Consider the following 18,066-nt stretch of genomic DNA (forward strand, 5'->3'; position numbering starts at 1 on the left):
GCTAGCCAGCTAGTATGGGTAACTGTAGCTAGCTACATCAATATCTTTAGGTGGGTTGTTTTTAAGGTCAACTTTAAGATTTTCACCAAGGACATTGCGTCTCCGATCAACACTCTCCCTTGCTTGGGCAAGAGACATTTAAGGAGCACTCGGATATGACAATGTAAATCATAATTCAAGGGCTGAGTGCTGTCTACTTTGAGATTGGACCGCAGCCATTGTGTTGTGTGACAAAACTGAACACTTGAGTGGCCGTTTGTCCCCAGCACAAGGTGCACCTGTGTAATGATCATGTGTTTAATCTGCTCCTTCATATGCCACACGTCAATTGGATGGATTACTTTGGCAAAGGAGAAATGCTCACTAACAGGGATGTAAACAAATTTGTGCACATAATTTGAGATTGAAGCTTTTTCTGCATATGGAAAATGTCAATAAGATTTTTTATTTCAGCGCTTGAAACATGGGACTAAACTTTACGTTGCATTTATATTTTTGTTCCGCACAGTGTAGCTAGCTAGCAAAAAAAACAGCTAGCCTAGTAATAAATGGTACACCAGTTCAACGCTTATGCCTTTCTTACCACATATAATTTACTTTGACTAATGAATTATAGATCATTGTTTCTACAGTTTATTTGTTTATCAATCTAACGGTAACTTCAAAGTATGCCTGCTTCTGGTCGTCACATTTCTTTGTTGACACTGACAGCAGTAGCATAGTGCAGACCGGTTCTCTTGCCCCCATGGCTAAGTGGGCATGCACAGACTTAGATTCTTGAAGAATTTCTGTTTTATGATTGATTCCACACCAAGCTCAGTTTTGAAGTTCTCTCTAGCACTTAAGCTGCAAGTTAAAAGCATTATGAACTTTATTTAAGCAGGTAAATGATTGCCATAAGTTATGTCACTGTGTGCATTGGATCTAACATGTACATAATGAAGAGAAGTGAAAGTGTGTTGATACTGAAAGCAATACAGTTCAAATAAAGTAATTATCAGTCACACCAGTTTCCAGACTATCTTTAACATTATCCCATCACCAACCAACAAAATAGAAAATATAAAGCATATATCTTGTCCCTTCGACTGCCATTTTGGTCCGACACACCTGAAAATAAAATAGAGATATTAATACTGGTGTTCATTCAACTAGCAAAAACCAATATTACACATATACCAGGTAATCAAACATGAATTGAGGTGAGGCCTGCCCTGTACCTCCCGACATCCATCCAGTTATTGCACTACGTGATTGGTTGAGGAGACATCAGGTCAAAATCTGAGAGATTCCTGGCAACCCAAACTCCAGCTGCAAAAAGGCCCAGGTTGACCAGTAGGTTCCTAAATAAAGACACATTAAACAATGAATTAATATAATTATATACAACAAAATGATCTTCATGAATAAAGTCACGGGAGACAATACAATAATTCATTATATTCATTACTTTACCGAGTTAGTTCCAAGTTGACTCTTACAGTTTGTATGTTGGGGGGTATTGTTATGGGATTGCCCAACCCCACAACGTATCACAAAATGTGTCCCAAATATCACAAAAACATGTTCGTTCGAATTTGATGTTATGTTTGCAATGACTGCTGAGCAATTAGCTAAGGGGTGTTCATACCGGTATATCCAAGGGCAAAGCAGGCACATGTTTAGCAAGATAGCTAGCTACAATGTGAATGTTTAATCATAACTACCTTCGAAAATCATTCCTATCTGTAGCGAACCGACATGCGGTACTGATCCATTCCCCGACACCACCAGACGGTGCCCCGACAGCCTTTTTTGCAGCTCCACTCATATTAGCTTTTTAGTGTGAGTGCTTGCCTTTCTGCTAAATAACGATTTCCCAGCGAGGGGAAGGTTTGACATGTAACACCAATACCGAATGCCATGAAGTTGAAACTACGGTCGCCGATAGCGGCCAAACTCAGGTCGTTCAATGATGTCTTTATCTAACATATTCATAGTCGTTTTTTGTGTTCCATAACAGAAAATGTCTGCAACACGGTACCGTCGGTTTTTGAAACTCTGCGAAGAATGGCCACGGGACGAATCAAAGAAAGGCCGTGATTTAGGAACGTTTCTAAGACAGAGAGTAGCCCTTGCCTTTCGTGAAGGTGAAAACACACAGGTAAAACGATTCCGCTTCATATGTCGTACGAGAACGCTAACCAATGTGGCTAGATAGCTTCAGGCTGAAGTTTAGCTAGCGTAGGATGGTGATAGGGCACCCATAGCTAGCGTAGGATGGTGATGATAGGGCACCCGTCCATATCGACCTTGCAGTTACAGGCTAAACAAACATGTTTAGTAATGACAATCGCAACCTTTAGAGCTATAATCAAATGTTTTTCAATATCTTTGATTGAGTTGTGAGACACTACAGTCCAAACAATCATTCAGTAGCACGGAGGGACTGGTTTACTTACAAAAGGCAAAGGCATTATCTGTCATTTGAAAAGCCTTCTGCCACTGTTTGGTAAATTGAGGAATGGGGCTGAGGAAATGTAGCCTCACCTAAGATCAACATGATGGTTTTAAACATATTTCTTAACTTTTTAAATTAGTAATTTTCACACTTATTTTTAAATTGAACTGACCATTGAACAGCATGAAATCTTACAAAATGCCCTTATCTGTATGTGGATATTGTATGGTCCCCCTATTAACTGTTCTGATCTTACTTGACAGCTCTCGGATCCAGAGAAGTGTGATCAAATGTATGAAAGCTTGGCCCGGATTAACACTAACATATACAGAGAACGAGTAAGTATTCCCTTATATCCCTATTGATATTGTATTGGCTTTAATGTAGAGACTTTCATATCATAGCATAGGCCTAACCAACCCATAGGCCCAAATCCACAGCCAGGATCACTCAGTGATATCTGTTCATTACTCGATACATTTGCTTCCTGCGGCAGCTATGAAAGAGCTTGGAATCAGCCAAGTGATGTCAGTCAGGGTTATCATCACCTTTATCTCCTGTAATATCTGTTCACAGTTCCCCCGCACAAGAGACACCAGTTTTACAGGTGTCACAGTGGAAGAATGTAGAATGCTATTAGCAACAGGTATGGACACAATATCTCTACATATCCATTTTCCCATGTATATCATTCTTTCTTTCTTTATGCTTGCAACTATGTGAATATGACATTGTCTAGTTAATTAGGTCTAGTTATGTTGCAATAAATTAGCCATCAAGTGAAAATGCTTCTGTATTTATTGAGGACATACACACCTCCCTATTTCTTTTCAATACCAAATGTTCTATTAAAAGTTCATGAATCCTACTACTGTCAATTTTAGACACATCAATGAAAAAGCATAGACTACTATATCAGTCATGATGTTGTCTCAAAAACAACAACTGTAGTGTTAATCGGGCTAATAGCACTATCTAGTGGACTTTGAGGATACCAGCATGTTCATAGAAGCTTTTTCCTTAGAGAGGAGAAACAGACTAGCACTAGCCTGGGGGCCCTCTGGCAGACTAGACACCTGCACTCTTTCAGCAGGAGGCTGGCTCCCAGACTGCAAGAGAGCCAAAACAGCAAACTGGCACACAAGCTAAAGGAACTCCACAGGGTGTTCAGAAAATGCATGGTAATGGTTCTGATGTCTCTATAACCCCTCTCTTGTATCTTCACCCTCACAGGTAGCATGCAGCAGATGGATGAAGAGAAGAAGGGCTTGTGGAAAACTCTCACAGAGCGTTTCTCCACCAAACCAGAAGATGTCACCCCTGAGAAGGTTCCTGAAAACAAGTAGCACTTGTGCTGTGTATCTTTCCTCTCCCATTCAGCCACTTTAGAAATAAAACGTTATTCTTATTTCTTTGGATCTCTTGTCATTTAAGCAGGGCCATTGTATCATACAGAAGAAATGGGGCATATAAAGTATGACATTTTTTAATATGAACAACATAGTAGGCGTATGTAAATCAAATCTGATATACTTAAGGCTTTGCTGGCATGTACTTTCCTTGTAATAAGACAAGGAAATATCGGTATAATACAAAGCCATGGTAAGTTTCTTCAACAGAAATATTGGAATAAATTAAAGGCCATTGAAAAACATTTAAATCTTGCAAAAGCCAAGCCCCCATTTCTTCATTGGTGATTAGGTTATGAGAGAAACCTTTTTTTATGTAAAAAAGCAAAAATGCAGTAGCACATCATCATTATACAAATTGTTTGGCCAATGGAGCTGGAACCAGGTACAGAAAATACCGTGTTGCCTACTCCTCCTTTTCATCCTCATCCGGGTTATCTCTCCATATGCAGTAGTTAAGGGAGGTGGCCAGGCACAGCCATGCAAGGTAGGGTGTCAGGAGCAGGCTGGCCGTGCGATTGACGGGATACCAGGATACCATGGTGGCTCCAACAGCACCAGTCAACATCACGATCTCTATGAGTGCCTGGGGGAGAGAGGACACAACATTGATCATGCCGCACTCACGGCAGCAGAATGGAGGTGGTTTTTACAATGGAATGTGTTTATGGATCACCTATAGAGAAATTCTCATTTTGAGTGTACTGCTCCTCATTATCTCAACCTGAAGCCATGAGTCCTTTTGACCAGCCCACAACCATTGCATTATCTGAGAGCTCACCATTTTCAACTTGTGTGCTCCAAAGAAGATCGGAGTCCAGGCCCAGTTGAGAGCCAGCTGCAACCCATAGAATCCCAAAGGTACCACAGCATCCTCAGTGAAACCCCCACACTCCTTCCACACCAGGTAGGAGCCATACCTATCACGGTGATCAATGATAAAATGCATGTTAGTTCCATATTTCATGATTCATAAAAAATTAAATAGTGGTAAAATTATTTTCTGAATTAAGTACATGAAGCTGATTTCCACCACATTCAGTTGGGAAACAGCATACATTATGTAGAATCTAGATAGGTGTACAGTACCATATTGGTTGCAATTAAAATCTGATGATGGAAGGGGTTTAGAGGATTGTTTTCAAACTGGCAGAGTATGCTGTCTCACTCACCCCATGCCTGTGTAGAGGGTGGTCCACACTATTGGGAACACAGCATTAGCTGGACGCCATGACGGCTTGTTGAGAGTGGTGTACCAGGTTTTCACCTGCTTGCGTGTCACGTAGCCCCCATAGAGCCCCCCTAGATGAGGCAGGGCAGTCAAACCAAGCATAGGCAGCCACGACATGTCTGGCGAAGAGAGGGTGCTGTCTGTTAAAGATTAGTTAATTACATTGGTTAAACCTGTTCATTATTATTCTGTAGAATTCATTACACTTGTAGGCTATAATTTGATGGGATGGGACACACTCCTTTCATGGCATTTTGCTCAGTGGGCGTGGGTTTCAAAGTGCAAGTACTGTCTGATGCGCGTCCACGTTCCAACGAGAACCCTCTGCCGGTCGTTTTAGCTAACATTACTTACACCACAGATTTTCCAGTCCTTTGCCAAAGTTATTTCTGGTCATTAAATTATTTTATTAACCTTTATTTAACTAGGCAAGTCGGTTAAGAACAAATTCTTATTTACAATAACAGGTATTGTGCCGAAAATCTCTCCCTGCCAGAATACCCCCCTTCACGTAAACGCGCACGCACTCAATTCTTCATTGCTGCGAATTGCTTGCTAGTTGAGATTTCTGCTCTTCACCCCGTTGTCAGTTTAGCCTACATTTCACTGATCTTAGTAGCAGAAAGCATTTTTTTATGTGTCCTTTGATCGCGGGGGGTGCACGAGTAATTTCTCATCTCTCCCATGTCTTATTCGACTAGTAGTTGTTCTGAAATGTGTATTGCTTGCCTACATTTGACTCCCTCATGTTTAATATAACACACATTCAATCATTATTCATTTCGGTTGCCTCCCCCCAGTTTGTTCTATATAAAGTATTTGACTGTAGTAACGAAATTAGAATGGGGGGAGTACTTTGGAAAGGCCATTTTCTTTCCTGCCGAAATCCCCCTTTCTAATTTCCTTAATTTTGTGGCTAGAGTCAAATACTTTCTGTGGCACACACTACTGGTCAATATGAGCTACCACCATAAAAAAATAAACGAAACGCAGTCTAACGTGATCATTGACAGCTGCCTTGACGGACACAAATAGAAAATGCTTTCTGCTACTAAGATCAGAGAAATAAAGGCTAAATTGACAACGGAGTGATGATGACAACAACTGCGTATGACACGGAGTAGAATGAAGTAGCTGAAAAGAGACGGCAACCAGGCTACTCCGCCTGAGAGTTCATAAATAAATTAAACTATGGTGGGTTTATAGTTTACATTTGCACTCTCATATTAGTGACGTTACATCGTTTTGCTTTATTTGAACTAACGATAGCTAGCTACCTAGTGGCTGGGACAGTTTTCCCGAAAGTGAACGATGTGTAACGCCAAGTGTTGCTTGTTAGCCAACCAATAACGTCAATATGCCGCTATCAATCCAATCTAGCTACTAAATTTACCAGAATTAATTATGAAACTGATCATGACTAGATATAATCTAATTTCACTGCCATGTGTTAGTCAACATGCAATAATACCTGTGGACTACTGTCAATCACTGAGATGCATTGCTAGCTTCATTAAAATCGGTTAATCTGATGCATTTTGTTGTCCTTTGTTGTATTTATTTGTTCGAAAGCCTAACATGAGGCAAACTACCATGTAATCCTGGAGTGGAGGAATACACACCCAGTCTCACAACCTAGGGCGCGTTCGCAAATACACTGAGTGTGCAAGATAACTTGAGGAATTTACGAACGCTTAACACCAGTTGAATATGGCAGGTGCCTGTAAACATCGGCAAAAAGCGTAATTAAAATCATTGACCACATAACAATTACAGTCACCAACACTCTTGCTAATATGAAAACAGCCTAACCAGCTCTGCTAGGGGGAGTAAAATGGTCAAAGTTAGTTTTTTTTGTTGTCTGGAAGTAGCTAGCAAACTAATCTACCGTAACCTGTTAGCTTGACTGTCTTTGTCTTTTCAAATTCAGAGCGTTCGGACCTCACAATCTGACAATGCTCTGAACTGGCATCGGGCCAGAACTCACTGGCACTTCAGAAGGAATTTACGAACACAACCTTGAGCTGTGTTCAAATAACCATACTAACATACTACAACGACCCTTGGTTTAAAAGAGCGGATATCGACTCTGCCGCTTGAGCATGCTTTTGGGGCACAATCGACAGCGCGCTGGACTTCGGGCTAGGTCGAGACCTGCTTCTTGCCTGTTTCATAACAATACTGTATACTCCATAATGAGTATATACTGTAATGAAGCAGCAGGAATAGTATACATTAATTTTAGTATACTGTAAATGAACAGTATCATTTCAGTTGAACATGCATTACTCTGCGTTCTGGTACACTCAGACGAGAGTGCTCTGAAATCAAGAGTAACGTTCCAGGTCTCCGGTAGCCTCTGGAACTGCCAATCTGCGGTCAACAAGGCAGAGTTCATCTCAGCCCATGCCTCCCTCCAGTCCCTCGACTTCTTGGCCCTGACGGAAACATGGATCACCACAGACAACACTGCTACTCCTACTGCTCTCTCTTCGTCCGCCCACGTGTTCTCGCACACCCCGAGAGCGTCTGGTCAGCGGGGTGGTGGCACCGGGATCCTCATCTCTCCCAAGTGGTCATTCTCTCTTTCTCCCCTTACCCATCTGTCTATCACCTCCTTTGAATTCCATGCTGTCACAGTTACTAGCCCTTTCAAGCTTAACATCCTTATCATTTATCGCCCTCCAGGTTCCCTCGGAGAGTTCATCAATGAGCTTGATGCCTTGATAAGCTCCTTTCCTGAGGACGGCTCACCTCTCACAGTTCTGGGCGACTTTAACCTCCCCACGTCTACCTTTGACTCTTTCCTCTCTGCCTCCTTCTTTCCACTCCTCTCCTCTTTTGACCTCACCCTCTCACCTTCCCCCCTACTCACAAGGCAGGCAATACGCTCGACCTCATCTTTACTAGATGCTGTTCTTCCACTAACCTCATTGCAACTCCCCTCCAAGTCTCCGACCACTGCCTTGTATCCTTTTCCCTCTCGCTCTCATCCAACACCTCCCACACTGCCCCTACTCGGATGGTATCGCGCCGTCCCAACCTTCGCTCTCTCTCCCCCGCTACTCTCTCCTCTTCCATCCTATCATCTCTTCCCTCCGCTCAAACCTTCTCCCACCTATCTCCTGATTCTGCCTCCTCAACCCTCCTCTCCTCCCTCTCTGCATCCCTTGACTCTCTATGTCCCCTATCCTCCAGGCCGGCTCGGTCCTCCCCTCCCGCTCCGTGGCTCGATGACTCATTGCGAGCTCACAGAACAGGGCTCCGGGCAGCCGAGCGGAAATGGAGGAAAACTCGCCTCCCTGCGGACCTGGCATCCTTTCACTCCCTCCTCTCTACATTTTCCTCCTCTGTCTCTGCTGCTAAAGCCACTTTCTACCACGCTAAATTCCAAGCTTCTGCTTCCAACCCTAGGAAGCTCTTTGCCACCTTCTCCTCCCTCCTGAATCCTCCGCCCCTCCCCCCTCCTCCCTCTCTGCAGATGACTTCGTCAACCATTTTGAAAAGAAGGTCGACGACATCCGATCCTCGTTTGCTAAGTCAAACGACACCGCTGGTTCTGCTCACACTGCCCTACCCTGTGCTCTGACCTCTTTCTCCCCTCTCTCTCCAGATGAAATCTCGCGTCTTGTGACGGCCGGCCGCCCAACAACCTGCCCGCTCGACCCTATCCCCTCCTCTCTTCTCCAGACCATTTCCGGAGACCTTCTCCCTTACCTCACCTCGCTCATCAACTCATCCCTGACCGTTGGCTACGTCCCTTCCGTCTTCAAGAGAGCGAGAGTTGCACCCCTTCTGAAAAAACCTACACTCGATCCCTCCGATGTCAACAATTACAGACCAGTATCCCTTCTTTCTTTTCTCTCCAAAACTCTTGAACGTGCCGTCCTTGGCCAGCTCTCCCGCTATCTCTCTCTGAATGACCTTCTTGATCCAAATCAGTCAGGTTTCAAGACTAGTCACTCAACTGAGACTGCTCTCCTCTGTATCACGGAGGCGCTCCGCACTGCTAAAGCTAACTCTCTCTCCTCTGCTCTCATCCTTCTAGATCTATCGGCTGCCTTCGATACTGTGAACCATCAGATCCTCCTCTCCACCCTCTCCGAGTTGGGCATCTCCGGCGCGGCCCACGCTTGGATTGCGTCCTACCTGACAGGTCGCTCCTACCAGGTGGCGTGGCGAGAATCTGTCTCCTCACCACGCGCTCTCACCACTGGTGTCCCCCAGGGCTCTGTTCTTGGCCCTCTCCTATTCTCGCTATACACCAAGTCACTTGGCTCTGTCATAACCTCACATGGTCTCTCTTATCATTGCTATGCAGACGACACACAATTAATCTTCTCCTTTCCTCCTTCTGATGACCAGGTGGCGAATCGCATCTCTGCATGTCTGGCAGACATATCAGTGTGGATGACGGATCACCACCTCAAGCTGAACCTCGGCAAGACGGAGCTGCTCTTCCTCCCGGGGAAGGACTGCCCGTTCCATGATCTCGCCATCACGGTTGACAACTCCATTGTGTCCTCCTCCCAGAGCGCCAAGAACCTTGGCGTGATCCTGGACAACACCCTGTCGTTCTCAACTAACATCAAGGCGGTGGCCCGTTCCTGTAGGTTCATGCTCTACAACATCCGCAGAGTACGACCCTGCCTCACACAGGAAGCGGCGCAGGTCCTAATCCAGGCACTTGTCATCTCCCGTCTGGATTACTGCAACTCGCTGTTGGCTGGGCTCCCTGCCTGTGCCATTAAACCCCTTCAACTCATCCAGAACGCCGCAGCCCGTCTGGTGTTCAACCTTCCCAAGTTCTCTCACGTCACCCCGCTCCTCCGTTCTCTCCACTGGCTTCCAGTTGAAGCTCGCATCCGCTACAAGACCATGGTGCTTGCCTACGGAGCTGTGAGGGGAACGGCACCTCAGTACCTCCAGGCTCTGATCAGGCCCTACACCCAAACAAGGGCACTGCGTTCATCCACCTCTGGCCTGCTCGCCTCCCTACCACTGAGGAAGTACAGTTCCTGCTCAGCCCAGTCAAAACTGTTCGCTGCCCTGGCCCCCCCAATGGTGGAACAAACTCCCTCACGACGCCAGGACAGCGGAGTCAATCACCACCTTCCGGAGACACCTGAAACCCCACCTCTTTAAGGAATACCTAGGATAGGTTAAGTAATCCCTCTCACCCCACCCCCCCCCTAAGTTTTAGATGCACTATTGTTAAGTGACTGTCCCACTGGATGTCATAAGGTGATTGCACCAATTTGTAAGTCGCTCTGGATAAGAGCGTCTGCTAAATGACTTAAATGTAAATGTAAATGTAAGATAGCCAGAGCGAATTTAGAAATGACCCGAATGTCCATTGAGATCGCTCGTCTATACCATTTAGCTAAACTAAGAATGACGGGAATAATTAAGTCAATAAACGTTGGGTAGTTAGCCTATAGTTAATATACTGGCACGTTTTATGCATAAGTGGCCAAGTAACATGTTCATTAGCATTTGTCATAATTAGTTAAAGCACTGAACTTGAATTCGCTTTCGTTGTACTCGGGCTGCATATTTTCTGCAATTTTCTACAAATCTGAAAACGAGGTGAAGCCACGCCCATTTCCTGAAGAATTGCATTATTAGCGTCCTCTGCGTGAAGACTTCATATTTTGGCGAATTTAGTACGACATCCGGGAACTTTTGGCATACTAACTAAATCCATACTATGACCAATAAGCATGCTATATACTAAATTCACTTAACAATTAGTACGGTTAGTGTGGGTAAAATGAGTATTCAAACACAGCTCTCGTCCCATTAGGATTACTTTGCGTAAATGATCAACTTTAAAAAATGTGAAATTCGAATACTAAATAATTTAGTTCGCTTCTTTCTTTGTCTGCATGAAATAGCAAACATTCAGCGATTACATTGGTTTACTTCATCTTTGTAGCACCCTGATGAAACAGCAACATCAATTACTATAGTTCCGTTTAGCCAACTTGCTCTCTATTACTGCTTTTCGACTGTAACACCAATGTTACACTAGTCTATACACCCTGATGTTATAAATTGTGTTTCCATAGCTGTGACTGACAGTGGGGACTTGTGAAGAGAGAAAGAGAGAATCAACAATCTCTGCATAATCAAAACAGTTGCTTTGTGAGACGGTGTTAACCTTAAAATGTGTACTGTAAACCCATGTTCATAGTTAGCCATTGTTTTGTTAATGTCTTCCGGAAAACCCCGGCGGCCTTGCCTTGGCCCCAAGTTAAAGCAGGTCCGCTGGAGTCTTGGCGCAGTGAGACACAGGTGCTGGCCCGCGTAGATGGTAACACTACAGTCTGAGCCTTTTGGGTTAAACACTGGGGTAAAGCCTCATTGTACATGCACAGTGTGTTGAATAGTTTCCAAGATCCAGACATGAGTGAGGCTTGTTCTCAACACTGTGCACGCATATGTGCGCTGATATCTATAGCAAAAGTGTGTCCCATAATTTGATGTGCCTATTGCAACTTCAGAATTAAAATGACAGTTCACACGGCTGAACTCTAAATGGTATAATACATTAAAAAGATTGAATAATTGCTAATAGCCTATAGGCCTGCATGTGTAATTTATAAACTAAACACTTTCCTGGAAACTAGTTTAGAGTAGGCCTATGTCAATTGCAAATCCATTTCCCTTATAGGACCTAAAACAAAACGGTCATTCAATCACATGATGTAAAAGGGCCGTGCGCATTCACTTCTCCTGGCAACACATCAACAAAGTTATAATAGGCAAAAGGCTAGACCTATTAGGACAATTTCACTGAAAAATAAATGGCATTATCAAGCTATATACGTTTCGTTTTAAATAAACACATGACACATAACGTAAATGCTTTACAAAGATCCCATTAATGCATCAGAACAGGAAATTAGACACATTTATCAAATACCAAACCATACTAGCTACATTCTCCACTCTGTTCCGTTTATGATTATTGAACCTTATGGTTAATTTGCAACTTTGTAACAACTAACAAGTTAAATTGCAACATTGTCAAACTTGTGTCAATCGAATGTAACAATGCAGTCTTCTTACCTGCTTACCTGTTAGATAGATGAGTGCGATAGTTCGAGGACGTTGTTACACGGGGCTTGGTAGGTAGGCTACGGTTCCGGAAAGGTGAAATGAACAAATTAAATGGTGGCCTGACACCACCTTTCTAAAACATTCTGAAAAACGAAGATAAAATGTTTCTCTCAAGGATCGGGTTCTCTTATCATGCAGTTCTTGTTTAGGAGGACACTCCCAAAGTGTTACAAAACCCTTCTATAAACACTAGTATGCTGCTAACAGCACAAACGATGAACTACGTTCGTATGGTAATGACCACATTAAAAAAAAATTCCAATGTGGATAATTCATTCAAAATATATTTAATCAATGGCCAACAAGAAAAGGCAATAAGTAATTTATGAAAAAAAAATGTTTTTTTTATTACCAATAATGAAAATGTACAATGTTGACACGGGTATGTTGAGAATATTGGTCTGGAGAGATAACTTGCCTTTCTACATGTCTACGCTAAAGCATGGTGGAAAATTATCCTTAGGGTCTTTACTAACCAAATGTGGTTAGGTTTTTGAGGGGGGACTATCTCACACAGCCTTCTGCTGGCTTTCACTCCACCCCTCCATAGCCCCCAATGCAATACACTGTAATACTAGACTGTACGTGGGATAGATGTTGGCTTGTAGAGGTAACCTTTCTACCTGTCCCAACTAAAGAGGGGTGGAAAATACTCAGTACGGTCTCTGCTAACCAAATATGTGAAGTTCAGGAGGGGGACTGTGTCGTACATATCCAGCAGCACTTTGTTGTCCACCCTCTCTACTCTAGCTCATCCCCCCTTTAATCAGACTAATGGTTGGTATTTACAGATGCAGAATAAATTTACGAATCCAATGGTACAACCCAGAAGTCTAGCTCAAACACACAATTTTAAAGGGGGTTGAAGTCCAAAATGCAACAGCATCACAGTGGGACTCATTGGGCTAAAGTGGGGTGGAAAATACTCAGTAGTCTCTGCTAACCAAATATGTTTCGTTTTTGAGGGGGACTGTGTCGCATGGCCTGTTGCTGGCTTTTTACTCCGCCCCTTCTTTATCCCCAATTGCAATACATTGTAATAGTGTAGGCCCTCATTGTAACTAAGAATTTGTTCTTATTAACTGAGCTGCCTCGTTAAATAAAGGTTAAATAAATAAAACATGACTGGACATGTGTTACACATTGGGTTGTAGAGTAACAGTTACCCAGGTACTTGGGAAAAATGGCCCTTTTCTATAAACATTTCACTAAATAACAAAAAAGTGTAAACTGTAGCCACTTATTTCCCTTCATAGTTTGTTTGCCTATGAATGTCCATCATCCACATAATTAAAAAACATTTTTTTTAAACATTGCTTTTTGTGTCAGCAATTGGACGTTGTTCTTAGGGGGGTAGTTACCCCACGTAATCCTAACAGTATTTGTGTAAACTTTCAAAATAGGTCAATTTATCCATTTATTTTTTAAAAGGTGGTTGCAGTGCTGTAAAAAACAGTTGTACTGCACTATAGTGCTAAAAAGCCCCGGATATATTTGCAGGGGGACTCTTATTTAGATACTACATTATCGACGATCGTGCTGTAGCATAATATCCTGCTGCTAAGAGAACGGTAATTCAATAACCTCTACCAGTCTTTCTATTGAGTAGAATCAATGCTGCGCAGAAGCTGCGCAAGCTTTCACTTTTTTTTAAAGCCATACTCTGGAAGGTGTGGATACCATACCATCATCACAGAGTTGGCCTGGAGCCCATCAACAAAAACACTAACAATGAAGTAAATACGTATATGTAAGCTATTTGTTACGTGTGAATTGTGCTGTTTTGTGTTTTTTATTTATTTAATCCGAATGCCACATGGTCTATCTAGGGGAGATAGTCATTCTATTCTACTTGTATTCTATTTCTTTATATTATATTTCATACATCACACCCAGGTACAGTTAAAGTTGGAAGTTTACCTACACTTAGGTTGAAGTCATTAAAACTAGTTTTTCAACCACTCCCCAAATTTCTTATCAACAACAAATAGTTTTGGCAAGTCGGTTAGGACATCTACTTTGTGCATGACACAATACATGTTTCCAACTATTGTCTACAGACAGATTATTTCACTTATAATTCACTGTACCACAATTCCAGTGGGTCTGAAGTTTACATACACTAAGTTGACTGTGCCTTTAAACAGCTTGGAAGATTCCAGAAAATGATGACATGGCTTTAAAAGTTTCTGATAGGCTAGTTGACAACATTTGAGTCAATTGGAGGGGTACCTGTGGATGTATTTCAAGGTCTACCTTAAAACTCAGTGCCTCTTTGCTTGTAATCATGGGAAAATCCAAATAAATCAGCCAAGACCTCAGAAGAAAATTGTGGACCTCCACAAGTCTGGTTCATCATTGGGAGCAATTTCCAAACACCTGAAGGTACCACGTTTATTTGTACAAACAATAGTACGCAAGTATAAACACCATAGGACCATGTAGCCGTCATACCGCTCAGGAAGGAGACACGTTCTGTCTCCTAGAGATGAACATACTTTGGTGCGAAAAGTGCAAATCAATCCCAGAACATCAGCAAAGGACCTTGTGAAGATGCTGGAGGAAACAGGTACAAAAGTATCTATATCCACAGTAAAGGAGTCCTATATCGACATAACCTGAAAGGCCGCTCAGCAAGGAAGAAGCCACTGCTCCAAAACTGCCATAAAAAAGCCAGACTATGGTTTACAACTGCACATGGGGACGAAGATTGAACTTTTTGGAGAAATATTCTCTGGTCTGATGAAACAAAATAGAACTGTTTGGCAATAATGACCATTGTTATGTTTGGAGGAAAAGGGGGATGCTTGCAAGCTGAAGAACACCATCCAAACCGTGAAGCACGGGGGTGGCAGCATCATGTTGTGGGGGTGCTTTGCTGCAGGAGGGACTGGTGCACTTCACAAAATAGATGGCATCATGAGGAAGGAAAATTATGTGGATATATTGAAGCAACATCTCAAGACATCATTCAGGAGGTTAAAGCTTGGTCGCAAATGGGTTTTCCAAATGGACAATGACCCCGAGCATACTTCCAAAGTTGTGGCAAAATGGCTTAACGACAACGAAGTCAAGTTATTGGAGTGGCCATCGCAAAGCCCTGACCTCAACACAATTGAAGATTTGTTGGCAGAACTGAAAAAGCGTGTGCGAGCAAGGAGGCCTAGAAACCTTATTCGGTTACACCAGCTATGTCAGGAGGAATGGGCAAAATTCACCCAACTTATTGCAGGAAGCTTGTGGAAGGCTACCCAAAACGATTGGCCCAAGTTAAACAATTTAAAGGCAATGCTACCAAATACTAATTGAGTGTATGTAAACTCGGCCCCAGTGATGTGCTGGGCCGTACGCACTACACTCTGTAGCGCCTTGCAGTCGGATGCCGAGCAGTTGCCATACCAAGAGGTGATGCAATCAGTCAGGATGATCTCGATGGTGCAGCTGTAGAACAGATGTGAGTGCTACGGGGAAGTAGTCATTGAGGCAGGTTACCTTGACGTTCTTGGGCACAGGGACTATGGTGGTCTGCTTGAAACATTTAGGTATTACAAACTGGGTAAGGGAGAGGTTGGAAGCGTCAGTGAAGACACATGCCAGCTGGTCAGCGCATGTTCTGAGTACACGTCCTGGTAATCCGTCTGGCCCTGCAGCCTTTTGAATGTTAACCTGTTTTAAGGTCTTACACCGGTTACCGAGAGCATGATCACACAGTCGTCCGGAACTCCTAGTGCTCTCATGCTTGCCTCAATGCGAGTATTGAAGGCATATAACTCGTCTGGTAGGCTTGCGTCACTGGGCAGCTCGTGGCTGGGATTCAAATCAAATCAAATTTTATTTGTCACATGGTTAGCAGATGTTAACGCGAGTGTAGCGAAGTGCTTGTGCTTCTAGTTCCGACAATGCAGTAATAACCAACAAGTAATCTAACTAACAATTCCAAAACTACTGTCTTATACACAGTGTAAGGGGATAAAGAATATGTACATAAGGATATATGAATGAGTGATGGTACAGGGCAGCATACAGTAGATGGTATCGAGTACAGTATATACATATGAGATGAGTATGAAGACAAAGTAAGCAAAGTGGCATAGTTAAAGTGGCTAGTGATACATGTATTACATAAGGATGCAGTCGATGATATAGAGTACAGTATATACGTATGCATATGAGATGAATAATTAGGGGAAGTAACATTATATAAGGTAGCATTGTTTAAAGTGGCTAGTGATATATTTACATAATTTCCCATTAATTCCCATTATTAAAGTGGCTGGAGTTGGGTCAGTGTCAATGTCAGTGTGTTGGCAGCAGCCACTCAATGTTAGTGGTGGCTGTTTAACAGTCTGATGGCCTTGAGATAGAAGCTGTTTTTCAGTCTCTCGGTCCCAGCTTTGATGCACCTGTACTGACCTCGCCTTCTGTATGATAGCGGGGTGAACAGGCAGTGGCTCGGGTGGTTGATGTCCTTGATGATCTTTATGGCCTTCCTGTAACATCGGGTGGTGTAGGTGTCCTGGAGGGCAGGTAGTTTGCCCCCGGTGATGCGTTGTGCAGACCTCACTACCCTCTGGAGAGCCTTACGGTTGAGGGCGGAGCAGTTGCCGTACCAGGCGCTGATACAGCCCGCCAGGATGCTCTCGATTGTGCATCTGTAGAAGTTTGTGAGTGCTTTTGGTGACAAGCTGAATTTCTTCAGCCTCCTGAGGTTGAAGAGGCGCTGCTGCGCCTTCTTCACAACGCTGTCTGTGTGAGTGGACTAATTCAGTTTGTCTTTATGATCCCTTTATGATCCATGATATTTTGCAAGCCCTGCCACATCTGACGAGCATCAGAGCCGGTGTAGTAGGATTCGATCTTAGTCTTGTATTGACGCTTTTCCTGTTTGAAGGTTCATCAGAGGGCGTAGCAGGATTTCCTATAAGCATCCAAATTAGTGTCCCGCTCCTTGAAAATGGCAGTTCTAGCCTTCAGCTCAGTGCAGATGTTGCCTGTAATCCATGGCTTCTGGTTCGTATATGTCCAGTACAAGTCAAAAGTTTGGACACACCTACTCATTCAAGGGTTTTTCTTAATGTTTTACTATTTTCTACATTGTAGAATAATAGTGAAGACATCAAAACTATGAAATAACACATATGGAATCATGTAGCGACCAAAAAAGTGTTAAACTAATCAAAATATATGTTATACTTGAGATTCTTCAAAGGAGCCACCCTTTGCCTTGATGATAGCTTTGCACACTCTTGGCATTCTCTCAACTAGCATCACCTGGAATGCTTTTCCAACAGTCTTCAAGGAGTTCCCACATATGCTTAGCACTTTTGCCTGATTTTCCTTCACTCTGTGGTCCAACTCATCCCAAAACATCTCAATTGGTTAGAGGTTGGGTGATTGTGGAGGCCTGGTCATCTGATGCAGCACTCCATCACTCTCCTTCTTTGTCAAATAGCCATTACACAGCCTGGAGGTGCAATGGGTCAATGCCCTGTTGAAAAACAAATGATAGTCCCACTAAGCGCCAACCAGATGGGTAGGATATTGCTGCAGAATGCAGTGGTAGCCATGCTGATTAAGTGTACTTTGAATTCTAAATAAATCACGACAGTGTCGGCAGCAAAGCACCCCCACACGATCACACCTCCTCCTCCATGCTTCACGGTGGGAACTACACATGCGGAGATCATCCATTCACCTCTCAAATTTGGACTCATCAGACCAAAGGACAGATTTCCAACGTACTAATGTCCATTGCTCATGTTTCTTGGTCCAAGTAAGTCTCTTCTTCTTGTTAGTATCATTTAGTAGTGGTTTCTTTGCAGCAATTTGACCATGAATGCCTGATTCACGCAGTTTCTGCT

The 18,066-nt window shown here is 43.2% G+C and overlaps 3 protein-coding genes across 7 annotated transcripts; 1 reads left to right on the plus strand and 2 right to left on the minus strand.

The window, feature by feature from the left end:
- Positions 1-853: 853 nt before the first annotated feature.
- tomm6 (translocase of outer mitochondrial membrane 6 homolog (yeast)) lies at positions 854-1,920 on the minus strand. The gene is made up of 3 exons (XM_046310688.1): positions 1,707-1,920; positions 1,221-1,343; positions 854-1,110 (listed from the first exon to the last, which is right to left on the minus strand). The coding sequence occupies exons 1-2, from the start codon at positions 1,808-1,810 to the stop codon at positions 1,247-1,249; spliced, it is 201 nt and encodes a 66-aa protein (XP_046166644.1). The 5' UTR covers positions 1,811-1,920; the 3' UTR covers positions 854-1,110; positions 1,221-1,246.
- A 36-nt stretch (positions 1,921-1,956) lies between these two features.
- Positions 1,957-3,848, plus strand: LOC124002883 (ubiquinol-cytochrome-c reductase complex assembly factor 2). Its single transcript, XM_046310687.1, has 4 exons — positions 1,957-2,143; positions 2,704-2,778; positions 3,017-3,086; positions 3,674-3,848. The coding sequence occupies exons 1-4, from the start codon at positions 2,006-2,008 to the stop codon at positions 3,784-3,786; spliced, it is 396 nt and encodes a 131-aa protein (XP_046166643.1). The 5' UTR covers positions 1,957-2,005; the 3' UTR covers positions 3,787-3,848.
- Positions 3,849-3,910: 62 nt separating this feature from the next.
- Positions 3,911-12,410, minus strand: tspo (translocator protein). Of its 5 annotated transcripts, none has more exons than XM_046310683.1 (4): positions 12,155-12,410; positions 5,022-5,199; positions 4,631-4,769; positions 3,911-4,435 (listed from the first exon to the last, which is right to left on the minus strand). In XM_046310683.1, exons 2-4 carry the CDS (start codon positions 5,195-5,197, stop codon positions 4,256-4,258), a joined length of 495 nt encoding a protein of 164 aa, XP_046166639.1. In that variant the 5' UTR covers positions 5,198-5,199; positions 12,155-12,410; the 3' UTR covers positions 3,911-4,255. The 5 variants fall into 5 exon arrangements, with proteins under 5 accessions (XP_046166639.1, XP_046166640.1, XP_046166641.1 ...); XM_046310684.1 differs by having other exon boundaries at positions 5,022-5,220; positions 12,163-12,403; XM_046310685.1 differs by having other exon boundaries at positions 5,022-5,220; positions 12,155-12,403.
- Between the last annotated feature and the right edge of the window lie 5,656 nt (positions 12,411-18,066).

Source organism: Oncorhynchus gorbuscha, linkage group LG18 (assembly GCF_021184085.1).
Source record: "Oncorhynchus gorbuscha isolate QuinsamMale2020 ecotype Even-year linkage group LG18, OgorEven_v1.0, whole genome shotgun sequence".
Classification (NCBI taxonomy): domain Eukaryota; kingdom Metazoa; phylum Chordata; class Actinopteri; order Salmoniformes; family Salmonidae; genus Oncorhynchus; species Oncorhynchus gorbuscha.